This window comes from Maylandia zebra, linkage group LG18 (genome assembly GCF_041146795.1).
Source record: "Maylandia zebra isolate NMK-2024a linkage group LG18, Mzebra_GT3a, whole genome shotgun sequence".
Classification (NCBI taxonomy): domain Eukaryota; kingdom Metazoa; phylum Chordata; class Actinopteri; order Cichliformes; family Cichlidae; genus Maylandia; species Maylandia zebra.
Window position 1 is genome coordinate 27,534,014 of NC_135184.1, and position 22,312 is coordinate 27,556,325.

A 22,312-nucleotide genomic window follows, 5' to 3' on the forward strand; every position below is an offset into this window, starting at 1 on the left:
AATCCATGAATTCACATGTTAGGATTTGTAAAGAATTTATTCGTAAATTAGGGTGGAAAATAAGTATTTGGTCACCTCAAACAAGGAAAATCTCTGGCTCTCACAGACCTGTAACGTCTTCTGTAAGAAGCTTTTCTGTCCCCCACTCGTTACCTGTATGAATGGCACCTGTTTGAACTCATCATCTGTATAAAAGACACCTGTCCACAGCCTCAAACAGTCAGACTCCAAACTCCGCCATGGCCAAGACCAAAGAGCTTTCGAAGGACACCAGGAAAAGTATTGTAGACCTGCACCAGACTGGGAAGAGTGAATCTACAATAGGCAAGCAGCTTGGTGTGGAAAAAATCAACTGTGGGAGCAATCATCAGAAAATGGAAGACATACAAGTAGGGTTGCCAACCGTCCCTTAAAATACGGAATCGTCCCGTATTTAGAAACAAAAGTACACGTCCCGTATTGAGCTAATAAGGGACGCACTTTGTCCCGTAATACAGTGAGAATCAAAAGTAGTCTATAAATGTTAATGGAATTAACGCTTTGTTTGAAAACATAATTCCCAGCCCCTCTCCTGCTTTGTGACCAATGAGCTGACAGCACACTTATGACAATTCGAGTATGACAATTCAGATTACCGCTCATCTCATTGGTCGAGGAAATACCGGAAGACAACAGATGACCACAACAAGAAGCATGGCCAACAGGGAAACAAACGCCGACACTGCGGTGCAAGTCTCGGACGACAGTACACCTAAAGCTGGGCAGACACTGTGCGATTTTTTCAGTCACGTTATTCAGCTCCTGCTCAAACTGCACGATTGACTCGCAGGGGTTAGAAGTTCATAGGTCACGATGCAGGTCTCACACTTAGGGTTGCCAACTCCCTGAAAAATAAATAAGGGACACCTCGTGGCCAGGGCCGGGCGACCCAGTTGTCTTCACCCTTCCCAGTGTGGTGAATTTTCTAGCTCTTTTTTTGTGTGTGAAATTATTTTTTAACCCTTTGACTTGAATTTGATTTAAGTAGATGTGTATTCTTTGTGATATGAACACATGTGAAACAAATGATCATTTAGCCATTTATTTTTAGCTCAAAATGACAACATTAACACAGTAAAACAGGTCTCTTTCTTAAACAGAAGCCTGTCATGCTTAACTTTTGAGAATATAAGTAAATCTTTCTTTAAAAGAACTCTGTCCCGCTTAACTTAAAATAATAGAAAATAATAGAAAGAAAAACATTCTTGTAACAGTGCACATTTAGTGCATTTAGTACAATTGGCTTCAGTTGAAATATTATTTCAGCTTTTCTAATGCTAATCAGCTGCTCCTGTTTGTAAACCCGCTTGTTCCCATGATTACGCATCTTAACTCATCATCATTATTCATCTATGTATTACTTTTATGTATTAGTCATCAATTTGTTGTAATCATCTATCCTTGCAGTTGTTTATTACACAAAATAAGTTATATTATCACACTTCTGGCCACATAGCGCTGATATTCACTGCACATGCCCATATTAACTTTTTCCAGCCAGGTGTTTTCCTTTTCCCATTCTTACCCTTTCTCTGAGGGGAACAAACATTGCTGCTCTAACGCTGGGCTCACACTGTGCGGTTTTAGGCCCTTTTTGAGTGATCGGACCGATTTTGGCCTTCATCGTGCGTCGTGTAGTATACGTGGGGTAACGAGAAGTGATTAACACCTCACGACCAGCTCCCGATCATCAATCGCTCGTGAGGGTCTCACCACAGCCGCTCACACTGCTCGCGCGCAAACACGTAAACGTTGGTGTAAAAGACGGAGCAGCACGGCTGTGCAGTGTGTGATCTGGACACAAGTGATGGAGGCACAACTTGTAGAACTTTGGAAAGCTCATCCGAGCCTTTTCGATGTGGCATCACAAAATTATCACGACCACAACAACCGTGAAAATAGTTGGATTTACACTGCTGCTCAATCACAGCTGCCTGATGAGTGTTTTTCATTAGCAATTTAGCAAAGTTGATGGTGGTGGTGTGTCTGTGTGAGTGAAAGACAGAGGGAGAGCGCGATAGATTTTCTGTTATAACCTTCATTTTATGGAGGCACAGTGTGAGCACTCAGGTCGCATCAGAGCATCGGGCGGTATAGTGTGAGTCACACTATACCGCCCGATGCTCTATCGCTTGTGTCCAGATCACACGCTGCACAGCCGTGCTGCTCCGTCTTTTACACCAACGTTTATGTGTTTGCGCGCGAGCAGTGTGAGCGGCTGTGGTGACACCCTCACGAGCGATTGATGATCGGGAGCTGGTCGTGAGGTGTTAATCACTTCTCGTTACCCCACGTATACTACACGACGCACGATGAAGGCCAAAATCGGTCCGATCACTCAAAAAGGGCCTAAAATCGCACAGTGTGAGCCCAGCGTTAGAGCAGCAATGTTTGTTCCCCTCAGAGAAAGGGAAGAATGGAAAAAGGAAAACACCTGGCTGGAAAAAGTTAATATGGGCATGTGCAGTGAATATCAGCGCTATGTGGCCAGAAGTGTGATAATATAACTTATTTTGTGTAATAAACAACTGCAAGGATAGATGATTACAACAAATTGATGACTAATACATAAAAGTAATACATAGATGAATAATGATGATGAGTTAAGATGCGTAATCATGGGAACAAGCGGGTTTACAAACAGGAGCAGCTGATTAGCATTAGAAAAGCTGAAATAATATTTCAACTGAAGCCAACTGTACTAAATGCACTAAATGTGCACTGTTACAAGAATGTTTTTCTTTCTATTGTTTTCTATTATTTTAAGTTAAGCAGGACAGAGTTCTTTTAAAGAAAGATTTACTTGTATTCTCAAAAGTTAAGCATGACAGGCTTCTGTTTAAGAAGGAGACCTGTTTTATTGTGTTAATGTTGTCATTTTGAGCTAAAAATAAATGGCTAAATGATCATTTGTTTCACATGTGTTTATATCACAAAGAATACACATCTACTTAAATCAAATTCAAGTCAAAGGGTTAAAAAAATAATTTCACACACAAAAAAAGAGCTAGAAAATTCACCACACTGGGAAGGGTGAAGACAACTGGGTCGCCCGGCCCTGGCCACGAGGTGTCCCTTATTTATTTTTCAGGGAGTTGGCAACCCTACATACAAGACCACTGATAATCTCCCTCGATCTGGGGCTCCACGCAAGATCTCATCCCGTGGGGTCAAAATGATCATGAGAACAGTGAGCAAAGATCCCAGAACCACACGGGGGGACCTGGTGAATGACCTGCAGAGAGCTGGGACCAAAGTAACAAAGGTCACCATCAGTAACACACTACAACGGCAGGGAATCAAATCCTGCAGTGCCAGACGTGTTCCGCTGCTGAAGCCAGTGCATGTCCAGGCCCGTCTGAAGTTTGCCAGAGAGCACATGGATGATACAGCAGAGGATTGGGAGAATGTCATGTGGTCAGATGAAACCAAAGTAGAACTTTTTGGTATAAACTCAACTCGTCGTGTTTGGAGGAAGAAGAATACTGAGTTGCATCCCAAGAACACCATACCTACTGTGAAGCATGGGGGTGGAAACATCATGCTATGGGGCTGTTTTTCTGCCAAGGGGACAGGACGACTGATCCGTGTTAAGGACAGAATGAATGGGGCCATGTATCATGAGATTGTGAGCCAAAACCTCCTTCCATCAGTGAGAACTTTGAAGATGAAACGAGGCTGGGTCTTCCAACATGACAATGATCCAAAACACACCGCCCGGGCAACAAAGGAGTGGCTCCGTAAGAAGCATTTGAAAGTCCTGGAGTGGCCTAGCCAGTCTCCAGACCTCAACCCCATAGAAAATCTGTGGCGGGAGTTGAAAGTCCGTGTTGCTCGGCGACAGCCCCAAAACATCACTGCTCTCGAGAAGATCTGCATGGAGGAATGGGCCAAAATACCAGCTACTGTGTGTGCAAACCTGGTAAAGACCTATAGTAAACGTTTGACCTCTGTTATTGCCAACAAAGGTTATGTTACAAAGTATTGAGTTGTATTTTTGTTATTGACCAAATACTTATTTTCCACCCTGATTTACGAATAAATTCTTTACAAATCCTACCATGTGGATTCATGGATTTTTTTTTCACATTCTGTCTCTCACAGTTGAAGTGTACCTCTGGTGCAAATTACTGACCTCTGTCATAAGTTTAAGTGGGGGAACTTGCACAATCGGTGGCTGACTAAATACTTTTTTGCCCCACTGTATTTCAGAAACTGCTGATCTACTGGGATTATTTTCTGCACAACCATCTCTAGTGTTTACAGAAAATGGTCTGAAAAAGAGAACGTATCTATTAAGCAGCAGTTCTCTGGGTAAAAATACTTTGTTGATGTCAGAAGAGAATGAACAAGCTGCTGTGAGCTGATAGGAAGGCAACAGTGACTCAGATAACCACTGTTTACAACCAGGTTCTCCAGAATAGCATTGCTGAGCACACACCATTATCATAGGGGTCTGATGATGAGGGGTGCAGTATTACAGCAGTAAAAGACCACTCCAGGAGCCACCTGCAGTTGGCACTCATATGCTTAGAACAACAAACCAAGGCTACATTCAAAAAGAAATTACTTTTCACCTTCAAACATGACACAATCATTTTTAACAAAATAAACTGAAATATATAAAATCCAATTTCTATCTATTCAAATAATCATGAAAGAAAATGGCCGTAACAAAAACTGAATGTATACCAAACAGTTACATTTCATCTAACCAGTAAATGTAGCATTTTACGTTACACATATCTAACAAAATTACATTGACAATCTACATGTAATTATATTAAATGCTGCCACAGTCAGACAAAATCTCAGAGGAATGTTTCCAGCATGTTACAAAAGCACTAACGAGCATTATGAGCAACAAGGCTTAACTAAAAAGCGTCTGTCTTGTAAATAGAAGGCAGACATATCAAATGGTTTCATGAATTAAACTAGCGTTTCCAATGAACTCTCAGACATACAACTCTTTTATTTGTGTCTGTCTGTGGGTGGCATTTCATTGTCTGTAATAAAAATGCTTAGTTCATCTTTTCTATGACATTTTTTCTAGGAATTTTAGGATTTTTTTTTTAAATGAAATGGGGTTTATTGGAATTTCTTTAACATACAAAGAAAGAGGAAACAAACACTGGTTAAGTCAAATCTTCTTTCAGCTGTTCCTGTTACAGCAGATCATCGACCTCTATCCCATGCCATCTTCTGTCACACCAACCCTCTGCACATCCTCCCGCACTACATCTGTCATGGGGTGGAAAAATAAAAATTTTTACTTCTTTTTTAATAGCTTGTTTTTAAGTAATATATTTAAGTTGTTTTATATTCTGAATATTTTTGTACTGCTGAACAGTTGTTTTATAAATGAACAATAAATACTTTTGGGGGTGGAAGTTTTTTAAATGCAGAATGATATTTATATCGTATCCAGATGTAAATGATGTGATGCGACTATGAAACAACAACATGTCTCCAGTTGATGTGTGTGTGCGGTCATTTTATCAGAGTCATCAAAGTCAGGCGAGGACAACGTTCAAACCACAATTTCCACCCAAACACACATCAACACAACCTTTGCATGACTTCAGTATATCTGTAGTATCTCCTGAACTCCATATTGTATAGAAATGCTTGGCAGTACATGCATTTAGAAATGACAAAGATCTTTAATGTGTAAACAAAACTGCTTTCAAAATCTCCTTCATAGGTTTTTGCAGATCTCCACTTCTTTGTTTGCTACAACCAGTTATATAGAAGTGACCCATCATAAAACCCCCATGGTGTGTTGCAAACTCTGTGTTTGTGTACGTATGTGCGAGCATGTGAGTGTCTGTGTGTGCGCGTACCCGTGTGTATGTGTGAGTGCACATGAGTGAGTGTGGGTGCGTCGTAACAGTTAAAGCACTGTGTATGTGTGTCTCTGTGTACGTGACTTTCTGCCAGTCATAAAAGTAATCTCCTCTCTCCCAAGCTACACCAAATTCCTTTACAAAACATACAAAACACTGAGACCCCCACTCTGCATCCACTGGGCCACTGATTTCTTCTTGTCTTACATTTACAGATAAGCATGTGGAGAGGCTCCTGCAAACCTACTTCTAAGTTATAACAATTATGAGGTACAAGCATCAGCATCAGCATCCCCCAACTGTAGCTTCCTGTCTCCTTTCATTACAGGCAGACCCCCAGTGGCAATAAATTCCTTTCCCTCTACACAATTACACACACTCTCAAGCCTACAGCTAAGCCAAACTGAAACACACAGACAAATCCCTCCCTGTTCCTCTGATCTACTGATGGACCCTCTCATCTAAGCAAATTTAACACATTATAGTCTAATAATTGTGTTCTTTTACTCACAGTAACAACACACATAGTACAGTTTACACTTATATAATTTTAAAATAAACACATTAATGTAAAAGAACCAGAGAGACGAGTCACAAGATGCCCTCTGCCCTTAATCTATTTTTATGTTCTTCCTTTTTCTTTTGATTTTCACCTTATTTGGCTTTTTTTGCGACCAATCCCAGAGGACCTCTGTCTGCAGCTTAAGGAAGTTTAAAGTAGATGCTGTGGTATGACTTTCTAACAAATAGGTACCAAACCACCCCCACTTCTTCTTTCTAAACTATTTTCTCACATTAAATTTGTGCTGATGTTAAGGTCAACTTTGTTATTTGGCTTTCTCATGCAACAAGTTTAAAAGTTTAAATGATGAAAGTTTATATGCCAGATGACAAAAAGTCTTAAAAAATCTGCTTTAAACCTGTGAAGCCCGAAACATGAAATAATTGCCAGAAAATTCAATTTCATTTAACCTTCCGACAAATTTTTTTTAAAGAAATTAAACATCAATTTGCATATATGAGTTTTCATTTTTGCTGCACCTGGCTTTTGCATGCAAATTATTGTCCAGATTAGAACTTTGGGTCTCACTGTATGCATCTCAAATACTATTTTAACAAATATAATACATTTGCTGCGCATCACTAGACAGGTTAGTCCTTCAAACCTGCTTTGGCTCAAGGCACCAATGATGTGCTCAACAAGATCACACAACTGAAAAGTGTGAACACAGAGATGATTTTAGTAACTGTGGTGTTGAATCATTACATCATTACCACCTATACAGCAGCATAGAAACACATCTGAACGCTAAAACACAATTTTAACAAATAAATTCTCATTGTTGAGATGTGGGTTTTTTGCACACCTATGAGTCAGATACAGCTCGTCGATACGCCATGGTAGTAATAATGGTCATGGATGATATGACGGGAGACTGAGTGAGAAAGGATTTTACTCAGAATTGTGAAAGTGCAGTCCTACTCGGAGCCTTGAAAGGGACAAAATGATGACATCCAAAGTATGAGTAAGCAGTATTGTGTAAGCTAGAGTTCTGAAGCTGTGGGATTTGGTTCCTCAACTGCCACCCAGGTCACCGGCCCGTGAAAGGAATCTTTCTTTGTTACATTCTGTTTAAGAGAGTTCTCAAAAACTCTTTTAGAGAGTTCTCATCAAAATTTAGTGTAACCATGGTGTGTAGTCAATACAAGCAGTGCTGTAAACGATCTGTCAAGGCTCTCTGTGTGCGGGCTCAAAACTCAAATGCACTGAACTAAACTTCTATTAAATACTAGAAATAGCAAATTACAAAAACAATACACAAAACCATCACACGGTCAAAGAAATGGTGTATGCAAGGTTGTTTGGAGAAAGAACACAATCGAAAAAGGTGTCTCAGAGAGGAGAGCCATAAAAAAAACTGAGCTCTGAGGTCTTTTATAGAGTGTTGGCACACAAACGTGCCACATCAGCCTTCCAGTGCCAGCAAATAAGACCTGACACTCAAGCAGACCAAAAAGAAGTCAAGGTGGTGTGGGTCATCACAGAGAAATGTCAGATTTGAATGATGTGTGACAATGTAGAGTGTCAAATTCAAATTCAAATTCAAATTTTATTTGTCACGTACACAGTCATACACAGTACGATATGTAGTGAAATGCTTGGACAACTGCTCGTGACCTAAAGAAAACAAAAAAGGAAAAGGCTATGAATAAGATAGGAAATAAATGTGAAAAATTAAAAAGGGTAAATTTAACTAGGAAGGAATAAAATATAAATTAAGGTTAAAAATGAAATAACTGTACAACACAAATTAGAATGAAGGGTAAATTTAACTGGGAAAGAATAAGATAAAATATATAAATTAAAGTTGAAAATAAAATAACTGTACAACAAAATACACAATATAGAACTATATAAGAATGTATGAAGAAATATAAATAAATATATACACAATAACAGCAGCTGTACAAGTATTAACTGGAAATGAAGAATATAATGTCCAGTGTTGTGCAATCCACATTATGTCTTGTCATGTCAAGTGTCATTTATGTCATGTGCTGAAAGGGATTCTTGGGGTCTGGTTCTTGGGGGTTTCTCTGTATTATTGTAGGGTCTTTACTGTACAATATAAAGCACCTCAAGGTGACTGTTGTTGTGATTTAGTACTATATAAATAAACTGAACTTCCATAAAAGCTGCAATTCTCATTATCTTGAAAACAATATTGCTCTGTTAGTCTAACCCCCTCAAATGTGGCAACCATGGAAAGCTAAGGATGACCTCTTGACAGTACAGTAGGACTCATGTAGATTGCATAAATAGTGCTTGAATTAGAGTTTTCAGAGTCATGTCCCCACAAAAGACTTTGGTCTTTGGAAGCTCTACCTGAGTAAAGGGGAAGAAGATTGTTTAATCAGGATCATGTTTTTCCTCCCTAACACATTATTTGGTGGGGACGCTACACTGTTACTTGGTTTCCAGCACTACCTGCTTTTCACATTTTTTTAAAATAACAATCCTAATATTAAGCTATTAGTATCGCAAGGTGAGGGTCTTAGACCTTGCCATTTTTAAAGACAAGAAAGACTTTACACATCTGTATTTAGAAACCAACAGAAAGAAACATTATATTACATGGAAGCAGCTTTCATCCAACTTTGCTTAACCCTTTCATGCATGAATTATGACAACCTCAATCAGGATTGTTTTCTTAAGTATTTTTATTCATCTTTAGGCATGAAAAAAGATTGTTGAACTTTTTTTTAAACTTTTTTAAAATGTTTTTTAAAATGTCCACCTGTGGACAACATATGTTTTGACTTATGAATTTGGAAAAACGAATAAATAATATACACTGTGTTGTGTTTATGTGCAAGTAAACTATGAACACTGACACAAATACAAGAAAACAGTCTTTGAATAGCTGTTCATTATAGTGGCCACTATATGTGAAATGGTTAAAGAAAATATCTCTTTTTGTCAATTCCTATAGAATAGAATAGAATTAGAATAGAATTCAACTTTATTGTCATTGCACATGCACAGGTACAGGGCAACGAAATGCAGTTTCACAGGGCCAAGAAAGAATATGACCAAGAAAGAAAAGTTTCAAAAATAATAACATTTACTAAGGCTTTCAGACACTAGCCCTTCAACCAGTCGCTGACACTGGATCACCAGCCATCGGTTGAATCATTCTGCACGACAACACCATCACTCCATTCACTCCACTGAGATGATCCAGAGCAGGTATTTGTTATTCGTGTCCTCATTCTCAGTTTGTAGGTGCGTGTGGCATCTGAAACTGGCTCTCTGTAAGACTGCTGGGCGATCAAGTATATTGGCTGTTCCTGTTTTGAAAAGAGCCATTAAAAATAAATAAATAAATCTTGGGTTTACCTTAATGTTCCTCTGTACCTCAGACTGCTCTGACTTTCAACTTCTATTGAGTACAGCTAAACCTATCAGAATGTGTTATTTATTGCTTCTGAGAATGGAAAAAAATGTAACCAGCATTTATCAAAAGATGTTCACATTTTCTACTTTAAAAAGTCATTTTTGTTTTTCTCTAATTAAAACATTAAAAATACTTTAGTCCTCACTGAGTTGAGTTTTTCACCAAGTTTGTCTCATTCATTAATCCTGTCATATGTGCACAAGAAAGATCCGTGATCAGAGATACTGTACCTGATCACCTTTGTCCAGCTGGTATTCAAAACAATAAGAGTTAACGACTTCTCTGGTGCGAGGCAGACCCCATGATACAACCAGGGCTCCACCTTTGACTGAAGCATAGATGTTTGGAGGTGGAGAAAGGAGCTCTGTCTCACACACACAGACACACAGACACACATGCACAATTAGTAAAATAACTGGAAACGTTTAATTCTGAACATCTGCTGTAGATTGTGGCTGAAATACACTGGAGTCTGAACTGAAACTTCAGGTTACCACTCCATACCCCTGTACTTGGCACTAACCCCCAGTTTTAGTCACAGCCTTCAAGATCTCAAAGGACAGAAATTTTTTAATTACTGATGAAGAAAAATTGTCAAAAGCGAGAGAGATATTTGTATTTTTTTTAATCTGATCTATAGCATTGTCATTTATAACTACTTAATAGTCTTGAAATATTACCCAGCATGTCCATGTCATACACGTAGGTGTAAGACGTCCACTTGTTCTGCATGGACTTGTTCAAATGAAGGATGACTTCTGCCATATTATTGCTGAGAATCAAAGACGCTGATCCAGCTCTTTCCACAGAAGTATAGTTTAGTGACTCAACCAGTATTTCATCATCACAAATGCTGGTAGGGGAGACAGAGGAGATACAGACTCAAAGCAGTGTTTCAGCTTATTGTACCTTATTTGTAAATAAAGCTCTATTTAAAAATAAGAATACCTGATAAACACAGAGAGCTTAGTATCCTTCTCTAAAGTGTTGAATGACCAGGAGCAGTTGAGCTCATTTGTTGGGTAGAGGAGGCAGATAAACTTCTCCTTTATATCTGTAAGGTCTTCATAGGAATCCTGCTGAGCTGAAGTCCGTATGAGAACCATACCCAACTTCACATACAAGATCAGAACATTGAAACATTAAAAAACGCACCATATTTATATTTATTAGTTAGAGCCATACATTTTTGGACAGTCTCTGTACACCAACACAATGGTGCTGGAGTAAAGAGTGGCAAGCCATTAAAGCCATTTTTATACATAAAATTGTAATTCCTGTCTGGATTTCAATGACTTCCTGATTGTTTAATTTCAAATCGGCTGTAGTTGTGTACAGAGTCAAAACTACAATAACTGTCTCACTGTTCAAATACTTATGGACCTAATGGTACAAGCACCATGTCTGTATGGTCTTTCAAAGACAAAAGGATAGGTTTATTTTCACCTCGTACTGGTCATCCATTTTCTCTTGACAGGCATTCAAAGTGTGGCCCTCAGATTCTTGGGGGAAAGAAGAAGAAGAAGAAAAGGAAATAAAGCTGAACACCACCCTGATTAATAATATTAAGGGAAATATTTTGTTTAAAAAAAAAACACCAATGACTTAAGGTCAAATGTTTTCATAGCTATTCCTTATAGCCCATTTGTTCACAGAGTGTCTGTGTACATTGTGATTACTCTTTCACTTACCACATTGTGTGAACCACAAAACCAACAAACTGGACCAAATAACAGGATGATGTGGAAACAGCTTCATGGCTGATCTGAGTGATACAAATGTGCACATATACGCATGTATCAATAAGCATGCAGCATTCATTAGAAAGCACAGAGACGCTGCTGTAGCACTTTTCAAAAAGCATTTTCCTGTGTTACTTCCCCCTTTTTACATGCGTACATACGGAAGTTGGGACGTCTCAGTGGTCACATAATCAAACACAAAGAAACTTCTTTCCTCGTACGAGTTTTACGTCTTCACTAAGTTACACTGACTTGTGAATTTTAACAACATAAATGCAATTTTCCATTGCCACCAACTACTTTTATCCACAGAAAAGAAAGGACATGATACGTTTGCTTTGTTCATACATTCAGAAGATAAATAGCCTCGACTATGATTAACTATTCTGGATTAAAGCTCTCATATGAATCAAATTGAATAATAAAGTCACCTGTCATGGTTGTGCTATAGTAACAATGCTATAAAAGAAATAGTAAAAAGCTGTTACCTTCAGTTGTCCCTCTACTGTCAATGACTGTGATTCTCTGCCTGAGGACAATGACACGTTTCTGAACAAAGAAGAAGCATGACGTCACGCACTGTAGATTCAGGAAACCTGGAAATCTTTCTGTGAATTTATTCTGCTTCACTTATGTATGCTGCAACCGCAAGTCAAGTCGACTGATTGATTATCCAATCATTATTTTTAAATTATCCAAAGCTCAGTCATGATGGCCGCAGACTGAACAGAGTATTCCACACATGCCTTTCCCAGTAACACTTTCATTACACACACTTGATACAGTGGGGCCATTGTAAGTTCATGGGTGACATTAGACAGATAGTGAGACACCTCCTTATCAGGGAGAGATAGGCCAACATGTGAGAGTTAGGGAATGTTCTTTGTTTTGGAAGGTTTAAAGACTTCCTCAGAAAACTGTTTGGTGTTTGATCTGAACATTTTCTCCACTGCAGTGTTTTCCTTTTCTTCATTCTTTTAATAATCCTCACTGTACCTCACTTTGTAAACTGACCCCAAAACCCCTTTTGGGTAACTGTGACAGGAAATGATGTGATTCATACATGGTGTTATAGCAGACACAATAACCCACTATCACTAGAACGCTGTTCAGTGCTGTCCTCTTGTAATAATGTCCAGTGAGAGATGATGTCACAGCACGAAAACTGTATTTATCATTGGCACACATTAAGCACAAACTGTAGCTGGCCAGTAGGGGAGTGGTTCTGAAATTGTAGGAAATAATATAAACATCGTCTTGATGCATTCTCAGTCATCCAGGAAAGTAAATCTCCAAAAAGTTGATTCTGTTGATCTGGATGTAGCGTTTTTTGGGAGAAATGTTTTGTCACCCATCCAAGTGACTTCTTCAATCTCGAAGAAGAGACTGAACTGCCAGGGGTTGTGGCCCCAAAGTACATCCAGGGAGAAGGTAGTCACTGATACAAGTCAATTCTTGCCGTTATGCTGCGCCATGTGGCATGGGATATAGCAGCTAGTCGGAGTATTCTCAGCTCAATTTTAATTTTAATTTCAATTCAATTTTATTTCTACAGCGGGAAATCACAACAGGAGTCGCCTCAAAGCGCTTTATATTGTAGACCTTACAAAGATACAGTATAGTTTGAAAACATAACTTCCCCTTTCCAGTCTCTGAATCTCTGTTGTGTAGGCAAGGACATGCTCCAGTGACTTCAACAATCTGCGCTCTGTACTGTGGCGCACAGGGAGAACTGCCTCCTTAGGTGCAGACAGCGTAGACATATTATAAGCCTGTAGGAGCTGTGTTGCATACAGCTTAACTCCACCAATGTCTCAAGAAGCTTAATAGCTTCTTGTCACGACCTGGTGCTGGCTTTGGCAGTGCAAAAGGGTAGCACATCCATTTGCCATAGTCTCTCCAACATCTCAAAACAGGTTTGCATTCTGGGACTGACGGGTGGTGAAATAACACTGGTCCTCAGTCAAGTGCTCCTTAGTCAAGAGTTATTCATCTCTGGCTCGCTTCCACAGCATGTCTTTTAACCTGTCTTCCTTCTTTCTCTTCCCACCCGGTCGTGGCAGATGGCCCCCCCCCCCTGAGCCTGGTTCTGTCGGAGGTTTCTTCCTGTTAAAAGGGAGTTTTTGCTTCCCACTGTCGCCAAAGTGCTTGCTCACAGGGGGTCATATGATTGTTGGGTTTTTCTCTGTATGTATTATTGTAGCATCTACCTTGCAATGTAAAGCGGCTTGTCTGTGTTTCATGGTGTTATAGTGTGATGATATTTGTGCTTCTTTATATGCTATGGAGTTTTTTGTTTTCTCCTCATGATGACTTCCTTGTTGGAAGTCATCATAGGCAGAAACCCTGTTTTGCCCCTATATGTTACATATCTCACTGTCTATCCCTTTGTTGCTGCCTGGCCTGACATTTCTCCCCAATGTAAGTTTGTATATTTTAGGTATTGTCTGTATGGTCAGCTGCAGGCAACTGCAACTGACAAATAAATCTTATCCTTATCATTATAGTGACTGTTGTTGTGATTTGGCCCTGTATAAATAAAAATGAATTGAATTGAATTGCTGCATTACCTCTTGAGCTGGACCTTGTAATGTCCAGCCAAGGTGCATCTTGACACCTGTAGGGCCAAGTCAGACAGGCTCTAACAGGGTGACCACATGTGTGTGGGCTGATCCTGTAGTGCCAGATCCTTAAGATTTCTGCTTAAGGGCATTCACTGGCTGAGTGTGCTCTGCCAGCCCAAGTGTCTTGGCAGTGAGAGCATGGTGGATTTTGAAAATCCATCCTGGTTGGAAAACAAGAGAAATGCTAAAAGAGACAGCCTCACCTTAGAGGACATGGAGATCTTGTCTCATGGTTTTCAGTGGTAATTCTGCAGGCTGCCCTTTTACCCCTTCAACACTGCAGTGGTTATCTTACTGGATGACTTCTTCCTTTCCTCTCCTGTCTGAAATACTGGTTTCTTTGAGCTGAATTGTCACAATGGCCACAGGCTGATAGCTAAACTAGACTCAAATGCAGCGAACCACAACAGAGATGGCTCGTAAGTTTTACAGTGTTTTATTAAGAAAACAGATTAATTCATAGCAAAGAGTAGTGATGCGGCCGTGGGTCAGCGAGAGTGAACTGTGAAGTGACAGTTGCGATGGGAATGGAGCGGGTGTATCTGGAAGAGAAGCAAACGTGGTTAGGAAGGTGGTGGGCGCAGGACACCTAGGGAAGGTGGGTATGATTAATATTTTTTACTGACAGCTGGGGTGAGCTTGGCTTTGAGGGAAAGGTGGACAGAATTCAGGTGAGTATTGGCAAAGATGACCTGAGTTCCACTGCATCCGAGGTGGTGAGTGATAGCTGGAGGGCAGGCAGTCGAGGTTCTCTGTATTTTCCAGAGTGTGGAGGTTATCCAAAACAAGCTGAGGTTGAAGGCAGTGGCGAAGAAGGTCCAGGGAAACTGTGACACAGGAAAACAAGGTAAGCTTAAATCCTCAACTTGATTACCCAGATTTGGCTTCAGGTGTACAGGACTGCAGGAGAGATGATGGCTCCGCCCAGGGGTGGAGACCAAGGAACTCAGGTGCCTGATGGAATTTCCAGTCATACCTCCAGATCATGACGTGAACAGTGAAGTATCAACTTGCGCCTGCAGCTCATATTCGAGCCAGTAGGAAAGGGAATACTCTGAGGCTGACAATATCTATGGAAACTGGACCGCAAACCATGTGGCAGTTTTTCAAGCAACCTTGACACCTGGGCCCCACATTCCAGCTCTACAATTCCTTTCCTCCCTAACTGTCCATGCAAACTGACCAGTGAGCGTACCTTTAGAGCAAACATCCTGAAGGTCTTGGTATCTCCTTACATGACAGATGCCCCATCCATCACTCTGCAATATGCTGAGTGCCAGTGGTTGTCTATACTCCTGGCATCCATTGGGTATGAGGGTACCTAGAATTGCTATAGAAGTCAGCAAGCAGGGCCTCCTTCACCTTAATATGATCCACCAATATTTGGAGTTTGAAGCGTTCTGTTGCATCTGCTGAAAGAGTATTTTCCACAAACAATCCTCAACCATGCAAACTCCTGTGGGTGTGGGTGTATAAAATCTAGGATGGTTTGTGCTGGCCCCCTCTAGTAATGCTCCTGACTCCCCACTGGACTCTGATGTTTGAGACCTGGGGTGTATATAGTGATCAGCATGATTGTGTCTCAGAGTAGAATGCTACTGGGAGCCATGATCATGATGCTGTGCAGTGCAGCTAGCTGGCGGCTCAGGGAAATGGTAATAATTTTCTTCCAAACTGTGAGGGTAGGCCAATGATGCTTCATGGTGTTTCAGTCCTGACAAGTTGAAACCCTCAGGTGAGTAATCAACATGTCTCTGCATCAGATACAGGCTCTGGCATTCTCTGTACACTCTGATTGGCTGCTGCATGTGTTTCTATTGGTCCCAGTGGGCATCATGTTCCTCCCATGCAGGTAACACAAAAAGGTTTTAGCATTCTTTGATATAATTTGTAATTTTTTCTTTTCATGCTCATCTTTAGGAATAAAGATCACATGAAATATTTCTGAAGTTTTAAAAATCCTTCTGCAATCTATAAAGTGCAACACTGCTTTTCCTCAGTGTCACAACAACTTCATTAGCAGTAGAAGAAACAGGATACTATCATGGCAAAAAAAACTAAACTAACTTGTGAGGAAGTAAAGGGAGGGTGGTTTGCTGTAGGCCCAAGATAGCAACACTGAGGGTTTTCACTTCAGCTAACTAGCTGACAACCAATATGACCAATATAAATAATGGCATGTTCTACAGTGTTATTACAAAATTGTGGGAACAAGTTTCAGACTGTTGGATGAAAAGAAACATTTGAAAGTTAGACTCAACATCAATATGATATGGATCTTTATACAAAACATTTAAAAGACTTGCTTTTAAATGTACATTCATTATGAAATTTCTTATATTTTGTGTTCCTTAAAACAGTAATATGCCCTAATAAAAATATTGTATTTGTCTTTGTTACATTCCTGAATAAGGGCTATGTCATGGTCCTGGGTCATTTTGACCCAGCGTTTTGTGTTTCCTTGAAGTTCATTTTTGTGCCTTGTGTTTATTCTGATTTTGTATTGGTTTAGGGTTGAACCTGTAGTTTGGTGTGTATTCAGCCCTACCTGTGTCTGTCCTTGGTGCTCTGTTCATGTCCCCGTGTTGTGTTGTAAATCAGTCTGTGTGTTCCTGCTTTACTTTGAAGGCTCATGTTCTGGATTTCCTATTCTATTCTGAAGGTCTGTGTCTGTTGTCATTGTGTTCAGCTTGTGTCCTCCGGTCCTCATGTGTATTAGGTTCAGCTGTTCTTCCCTCCTGTGTGTGATTACCTGATTACCTTGTGTGTGTATATTTAGTGGGTGTCGGTCTGTGTTCGTTGTCGGCTCGTCTGCGTTCTTCCGTGTATCTCTGTGTTTCTTGGTATCCTGGTCCTTAGTCTGCGTCTCTCTGCTCCGCTCTCCGTTTTGTAGATTTCAGGTTTGCTCTTTAGTTTCTCCCAGTTTAGATTTGTCATTACTCATTGCCTGTTTTTGCCACTGCCACCGTGTAAATAAACTTCACTCGCATCATCAGTTTGCTGCATTTTGGGTCCTCCTTTTCCTCCACTCCACACGGCTCACTCCGCCAGCCGTGACAGGCTAGGGGATGATGGGAGTAACAAAGGTATGATTACAAAATCACCACCACAAACTAAAGCATGCTGAAAAAAGAAAAGGTGACGGTTAACCAAGTTAAAGGTTCACTTGTGCTGCCAGCACATACCAGCTATTCACTAACAGGACAAAGAAAACAGAGAGCTCAGTTACCACAAGCAGACCATACCACTACAGCTCACCACTTAAGGCTGCCCCACTCACTGATAGAGCCATGCTCCATCAGCTTATATACTGTTGGGGTCAACAGCAAACCATTATAATGTACTATTATGCCCCAATTGCTAGTTTTGGTAGCTGGGGATTGGTCCACCAGGGTCTCCACCCCTGCCCAGCACACATTGGGCCTACATAAGTGTGGGTCTGTGTTCCTTTTTCAAGCTGTGCCCAGACAGGCTCCATGGACTAAGACCCAGCCACCAGACGCTCACAGTTGGGTACCCTCCCCAGGCCTGGCTACTGTCAGTACGCCCAGTATAATTGTTCATCCAGGTGAACGGTTCCCTCGATCTTCTGCTCATAGGGGATTTTGAATTGCTCTTTGTCTGGTTCCCCACCCAGGACCAGACAACTCTCTCCAGCCAGTTGAGGTAGTTCGGGCATCTGACTATGCCTTCTGGCACCGCCAGATTGAGGTGTTTTGGGTATGTCGCACCCGGAGGAGGCCCTAGGGCAGACCCAGGACATGCTAGTAAGATTATATGTCACCTTGGTGTTCCCCCAGAAAGGCTGGAGGAGGTGGCTGGGGAAAGGGAGGTCTGGGCTTCTTTACTTAGGCTGCTACTCCCGCCCTGGATAAACGGAAGAAAATGGATAGATGGATTCAATTCAATTCAATTCAATTCAATTTACATACCACCAAATCACAGCATCAGTTGCCTCAAGGCACTTTATATTTAAAGGTAGACCCTACAATAATACATACAGAGAAAAACCTAACAATCAAATGACCCCCTCCTCTCCCTCCTGCTCTTCCCTGCCTACACCACCCTCAGGCGCAGTGCCAGGCCCACCACAAAGATGGTTACTACCTGGCCTGAAAATGCTCTCTCCAAACTACAGGACTGCTTCACAGAGACAGACTGGGACATATTTGAACACCGGGGGCCCATTCTTCGTACGTCGCTTACTACATCCAAGATCAAATGACACATCCAAGATCAAATCATCGCGCTAACCGTGAGCTCGCTAATCCGGTTCCCCGAACACACCTGCTGTTGACGATTACTACAGCTGGACGCAGTAATGTGACATCACTGGGTGTCGTAAAAGGGGCTACGCATCGATAGTAGAAACATTGATCGGCAACCCTCTGATTGGTCGGCGAAAATGTCGACGGAGCGCGCTCGGCTCGGTATTTTTCGGCAGCAGAGCAAGAACTGTTGAGTGAGGGATTTCAGGAGTTTCAGAGTTTAATCAGAACGCAAGGGAACACTGCAAAGGCTGCAAAAGCAAGGAGCGAGGGCTGGCAGGAAGTTGCTGACAAATTAAACTCGTAAGTAATTTAATAATAACAATAATAATGGAGTGGATTGATATAGCGCTTTTCAAGGCACCCAAAGCGCTGTACAATGCCACTATTCAGTCACTCTCACATTCACACACTGGGGGAGGCAGCTACAGTTGTAGCCACAGCTGCCCTGGGGCAGACTGACAGAAGCCAGGCTGCCATATCGCGCCATCGGCCCCTCTGGCCAACACCAGTAGGCGGTAGGGTAGATTTATTATATTACACTATATTATCCAGTATTATATTACATTATATTATATTATAATATGTTATATTATATCCTCTGTCACATTAGAGCCACGACAGGACCCACTAGAACATGGGAACAGGTAAAAGTGAAATATAAGAATATTCTACAGAATGGTAATATTTATCACTTATATTGCTTTTAGTCTCTTGGAAAGAGACCCTGGAATAATCTGTTTGTTTATAACAGCAACCAAGAAAAGGGCAGAGCAACAAAAGACAGGTGGTGGTCCTGCACCCCCTCGTCAACAAGTTGGTTAAGTAAATAATACCCTCACGGGAAAATCGATATCTCTCTATGAGCACACTGTCGCGCTGAGCTAAAGGATCCTGTCTGTCCCGCAATATACGCTGAATTCTGAGGACTCTCCTTATCAATCTTGCACCTTCCGCAATGGGTGGCTCGCGTATACGGACAGGACATGGCTGCGACAGACTTCCCAAATCCACCTTCGGTTTTATAGGCGTGGTCTCTCATCTTGATTACACGAAGTAATTTACAATTGCCACTCTGAAATATGAATTAAATCTGTAATAATCACATACATGTAATAGAATGTTAATAGTACATTTCCCTTTTTTAGGAAATGACCTGTGTGAAATCAATAAATGGATCAGGTGCTGCATTGTCTTTAGTTACATTGATGTTATTTATTTATGGTGAAACAGTGGTGGAATATCGCTGTTGCTTTCGTATGAATGACGCGGACATACCTGCGTGGCCGCGATCTAATCCTGTTTACATAAAGTAAACCTGCTCCCGAGCAGGTTTACGCTTACGGCTCTGTTGCTATGACAGCAAGTCCCGGATGAGCTTCGGGGAACCGACTGATCCAGGATCACGCGAAATCGTCAACAATCTAATCCGGCTAACCTACTTAGCGAGGTACGAAGAACGGGCCCCAGGACCTAGAAACTTTCACAGGATCAGTACTGGACTACATCAAGTTCTGTACTGCAAATGTGACTGTGGACAAAAGCATTCGGGTTTTCCCAAACCAAAAACCCTGGATGACCAGCGAGGTCTGCTCACTCCTCAAAGCCCACGATGCCGCCTTCAGGTCAGGTGACAGAGCTCTGTACAGGGCTGCTCGAGCTGACCTGAAAAGGGGGATTAAAAAAGCCAAGTCAGACCACAAAAGAAACATCACGTCCATAGCTGGACTGGCCATTGGGCATACCGGGCATTTGCCCGGTGGGCCGCTGGCGATTTTTTGTTTTTATGGGCCGATGGATTTTTTTTTTTTAGGAAGGGTATATATATAATGAAAGGTGTTGGATTGGCCAATTGGTCATGATCGACTCTGGGCTGGACCAATTACAGCCGAGGAGGCCGGATGCACCCTCCCCCTTGTTTAGCAATCACGTGATTTTCGCGCATTGCATGCCGGGAACCAGTGGCAAAACAATCCAAGCACCGCATCAAATGCAAGCATTTGTAGCACCGCAAAACGTTCTTTCTCCAGTTCCAATACCTTCTTGTTTTTTCTTTGCCGCACAAAAAAGGAATGTACAAAACAAAAGGAGAACAATGCCGGTCCGTAAAAAGACAGACTCGACGAAAAGACAAAGAAAAGATACGAGGAAAAATCAGAGTGAAAGGGTCAGACCCTTACGAGCACACAGAGTGGACAAAAGACGTTAGCGTGCTGCCCAACTTTCACCACGCTCAGATTTATAATTATACGGTTCTTGGAGTGAGTGCATACACTCATGAAGTTTAGTAACTTCAGGTCACTGCAACAAGCCCAGGTACAGTTTACCGACGGATGGGTGCAGGACCTTGAAATGCACCGTGTAGAACGAAAGACCATCGTATGAACAAAGGTAAGTTTACCAGTCTCACAAATCGTCGTCATAAATACACATTCGTTAACCGTTTATTAATATAACCTTTGAGCTCAACGGTAATTAATTAGTAGTGGAAATAATCTCTGGTAGCATTACAGAAATGTAGCAGTGACAATAATATTGTATGTTGTAATCGGACAATTAGTGATACAAAACAACTGTTTTCTCCTGTGAATAAAAGTATGTTTTCGTCAGTGTACCATGGTAATAAAAGAAGCGAAACGTAATATTGTGTCAGGACAATTCACTATTTATGCACAATAAATAAAGGAGCATAGCGCGACAATTTCTGTTCAGCGCCAGACTTGCTTGTAACCTATATCACCAATTATGTTAAGAAAAATGACGTATTAACTACAACAAAACTCTGACCTTTGTGGGAATGCTTGGAGCAGACTAACATGTGAGCTGGAGTGTTCTGAGACGTTATATTTGGTATATTCAGACCATCCGTCGGCTCTTACTTCGGAAACATGGCTTAAAAAATGTCTCTTCAACGACGTAATCCGATAAAAAAAATCTCTTTACCCGTCGGCTTCCCGTGGCTGTCATGCGACCGGCTATTGAAGTTAATAATACAACAGCTTCTTGCCATTTTTTGGATTTCTTTTTATCGCTGCGTAACTGAGTTCAATTGAAAGCCTGCATGCGCTAGTACCTCTTGCCACAAGTTCCCAGAATCCTTTGCGGTTTTACCCCTGAATGACGTCACATTTTCAATCTTTATCCTGGTGGGCCGGTCTCTAGTCAAAATGCCCGGGCCGATTTTTTGTCCCAGTCCAGCCTTGATCACGTCCCACCTGTCCAGCACACACGGGAGGTGTGGCAGGGAATGCAAGACATCATCAACCACAGAGGCAGCACTGCGGAAACAGAAAACCTGAGTGTGCAGCTGGCAGAGGAAATAAACAGCTTCTTCGCCCGCTTTGAAACATCATAACAGCAGCACTCTGGTTGTGATGGTTCCTGCACCGCTTCACTCACTGTAACGGAGCACGATGTCAGACATGTGCTCCTAGCAGTGAACCCCAGGAAGGCGGCCGGTCCAGACGGAGTACCTGGCAAGGTACTAAGAGCATGTGCACACCAGCTCACCCTCATCTTCACCAGACTCTTCAACCTCTCACTGGATCAGGCAGCCATCCCATCCTGTCTAAAATCAGCCACAATCATCCCAGGGCCAAAGAAGTCTCCCATCTCCAGCCTGAATGATTACCGCCCTGTGGCCCTCACACCGGTAATCATGAAATGCTTTGAGAGACTAGTCCTTCAGCACATCAAGGATTACCTCCCCCCAGAATTCAACCCCCACTAGTTTGCATGCCGCGCAAACAGATCCACAGAAGACGCCATCGCCACAGCCCTCCATGCTGTGCTGAGTCACCTAGAGCAGCGGCAGAGCTACGTCCGAATGCTCTT

General features: G+C 41.5%; 1 protein-coding gene across 1 annotated transcript; it reads right to left on the reverse strand.

The window, feature by feature from the left end:
* Nucleotides 1–9,089: 9,089 nt before the first annotated feature.
* LOC101478552 (uncharacterized) lies at nt 9,090–12,199 on the reverse strand. Its single transcript, XM_004567235.4, has 7 exons — nt 12,075–12,199; nt 11,536–11,609; nt 11,291–11,346; nt 10,793–10,956; nt 10,525–10,697; nt 10,075–10,208; nt 9,090–9,737 (listed from the first exon to the last, which is right to left on the reverse strand). Exons 2-7 carry the CDS (start codon nt 11,600–11,602, stop codon nt 9,561–9,563), a joined length of 771 nt encoding a protein of 256 aa, XP_004567292.1. The 5' UTR covers nt 11,603–11,609; nt 12,075–12,199; the 3' UTR covers nt 9,090–9,560.
* Nucleotides 12,200–22,312: the final 10,113 nt, after the last annotated feature.

Excerpts from the sequence above, each read along its gene's own strand:
- LOC101478552 (XM_004567235.4), bottom strand. The coding sequence starts at position 11,602 with ATGAAGCTGTTTCCACATCATCCTGTTATTTGGTCCAGTTTGTTGGTT. Across the intron at positions 10,698-10,792 it reads AAGCTCTCTGTGTTTATCAG|CATTTGTGATGATGAAATAC; the intron begins GTATTCTTATTT and ends CTCCCCTACCAG. Across the intron at positions 9,738-10,074 it reads AGCTGGACAAAGGTGATCAG|GAACAGCCAATATACTTGAT; the intron begins GTACAGTATCTC and ends TTTTCAAAACAG.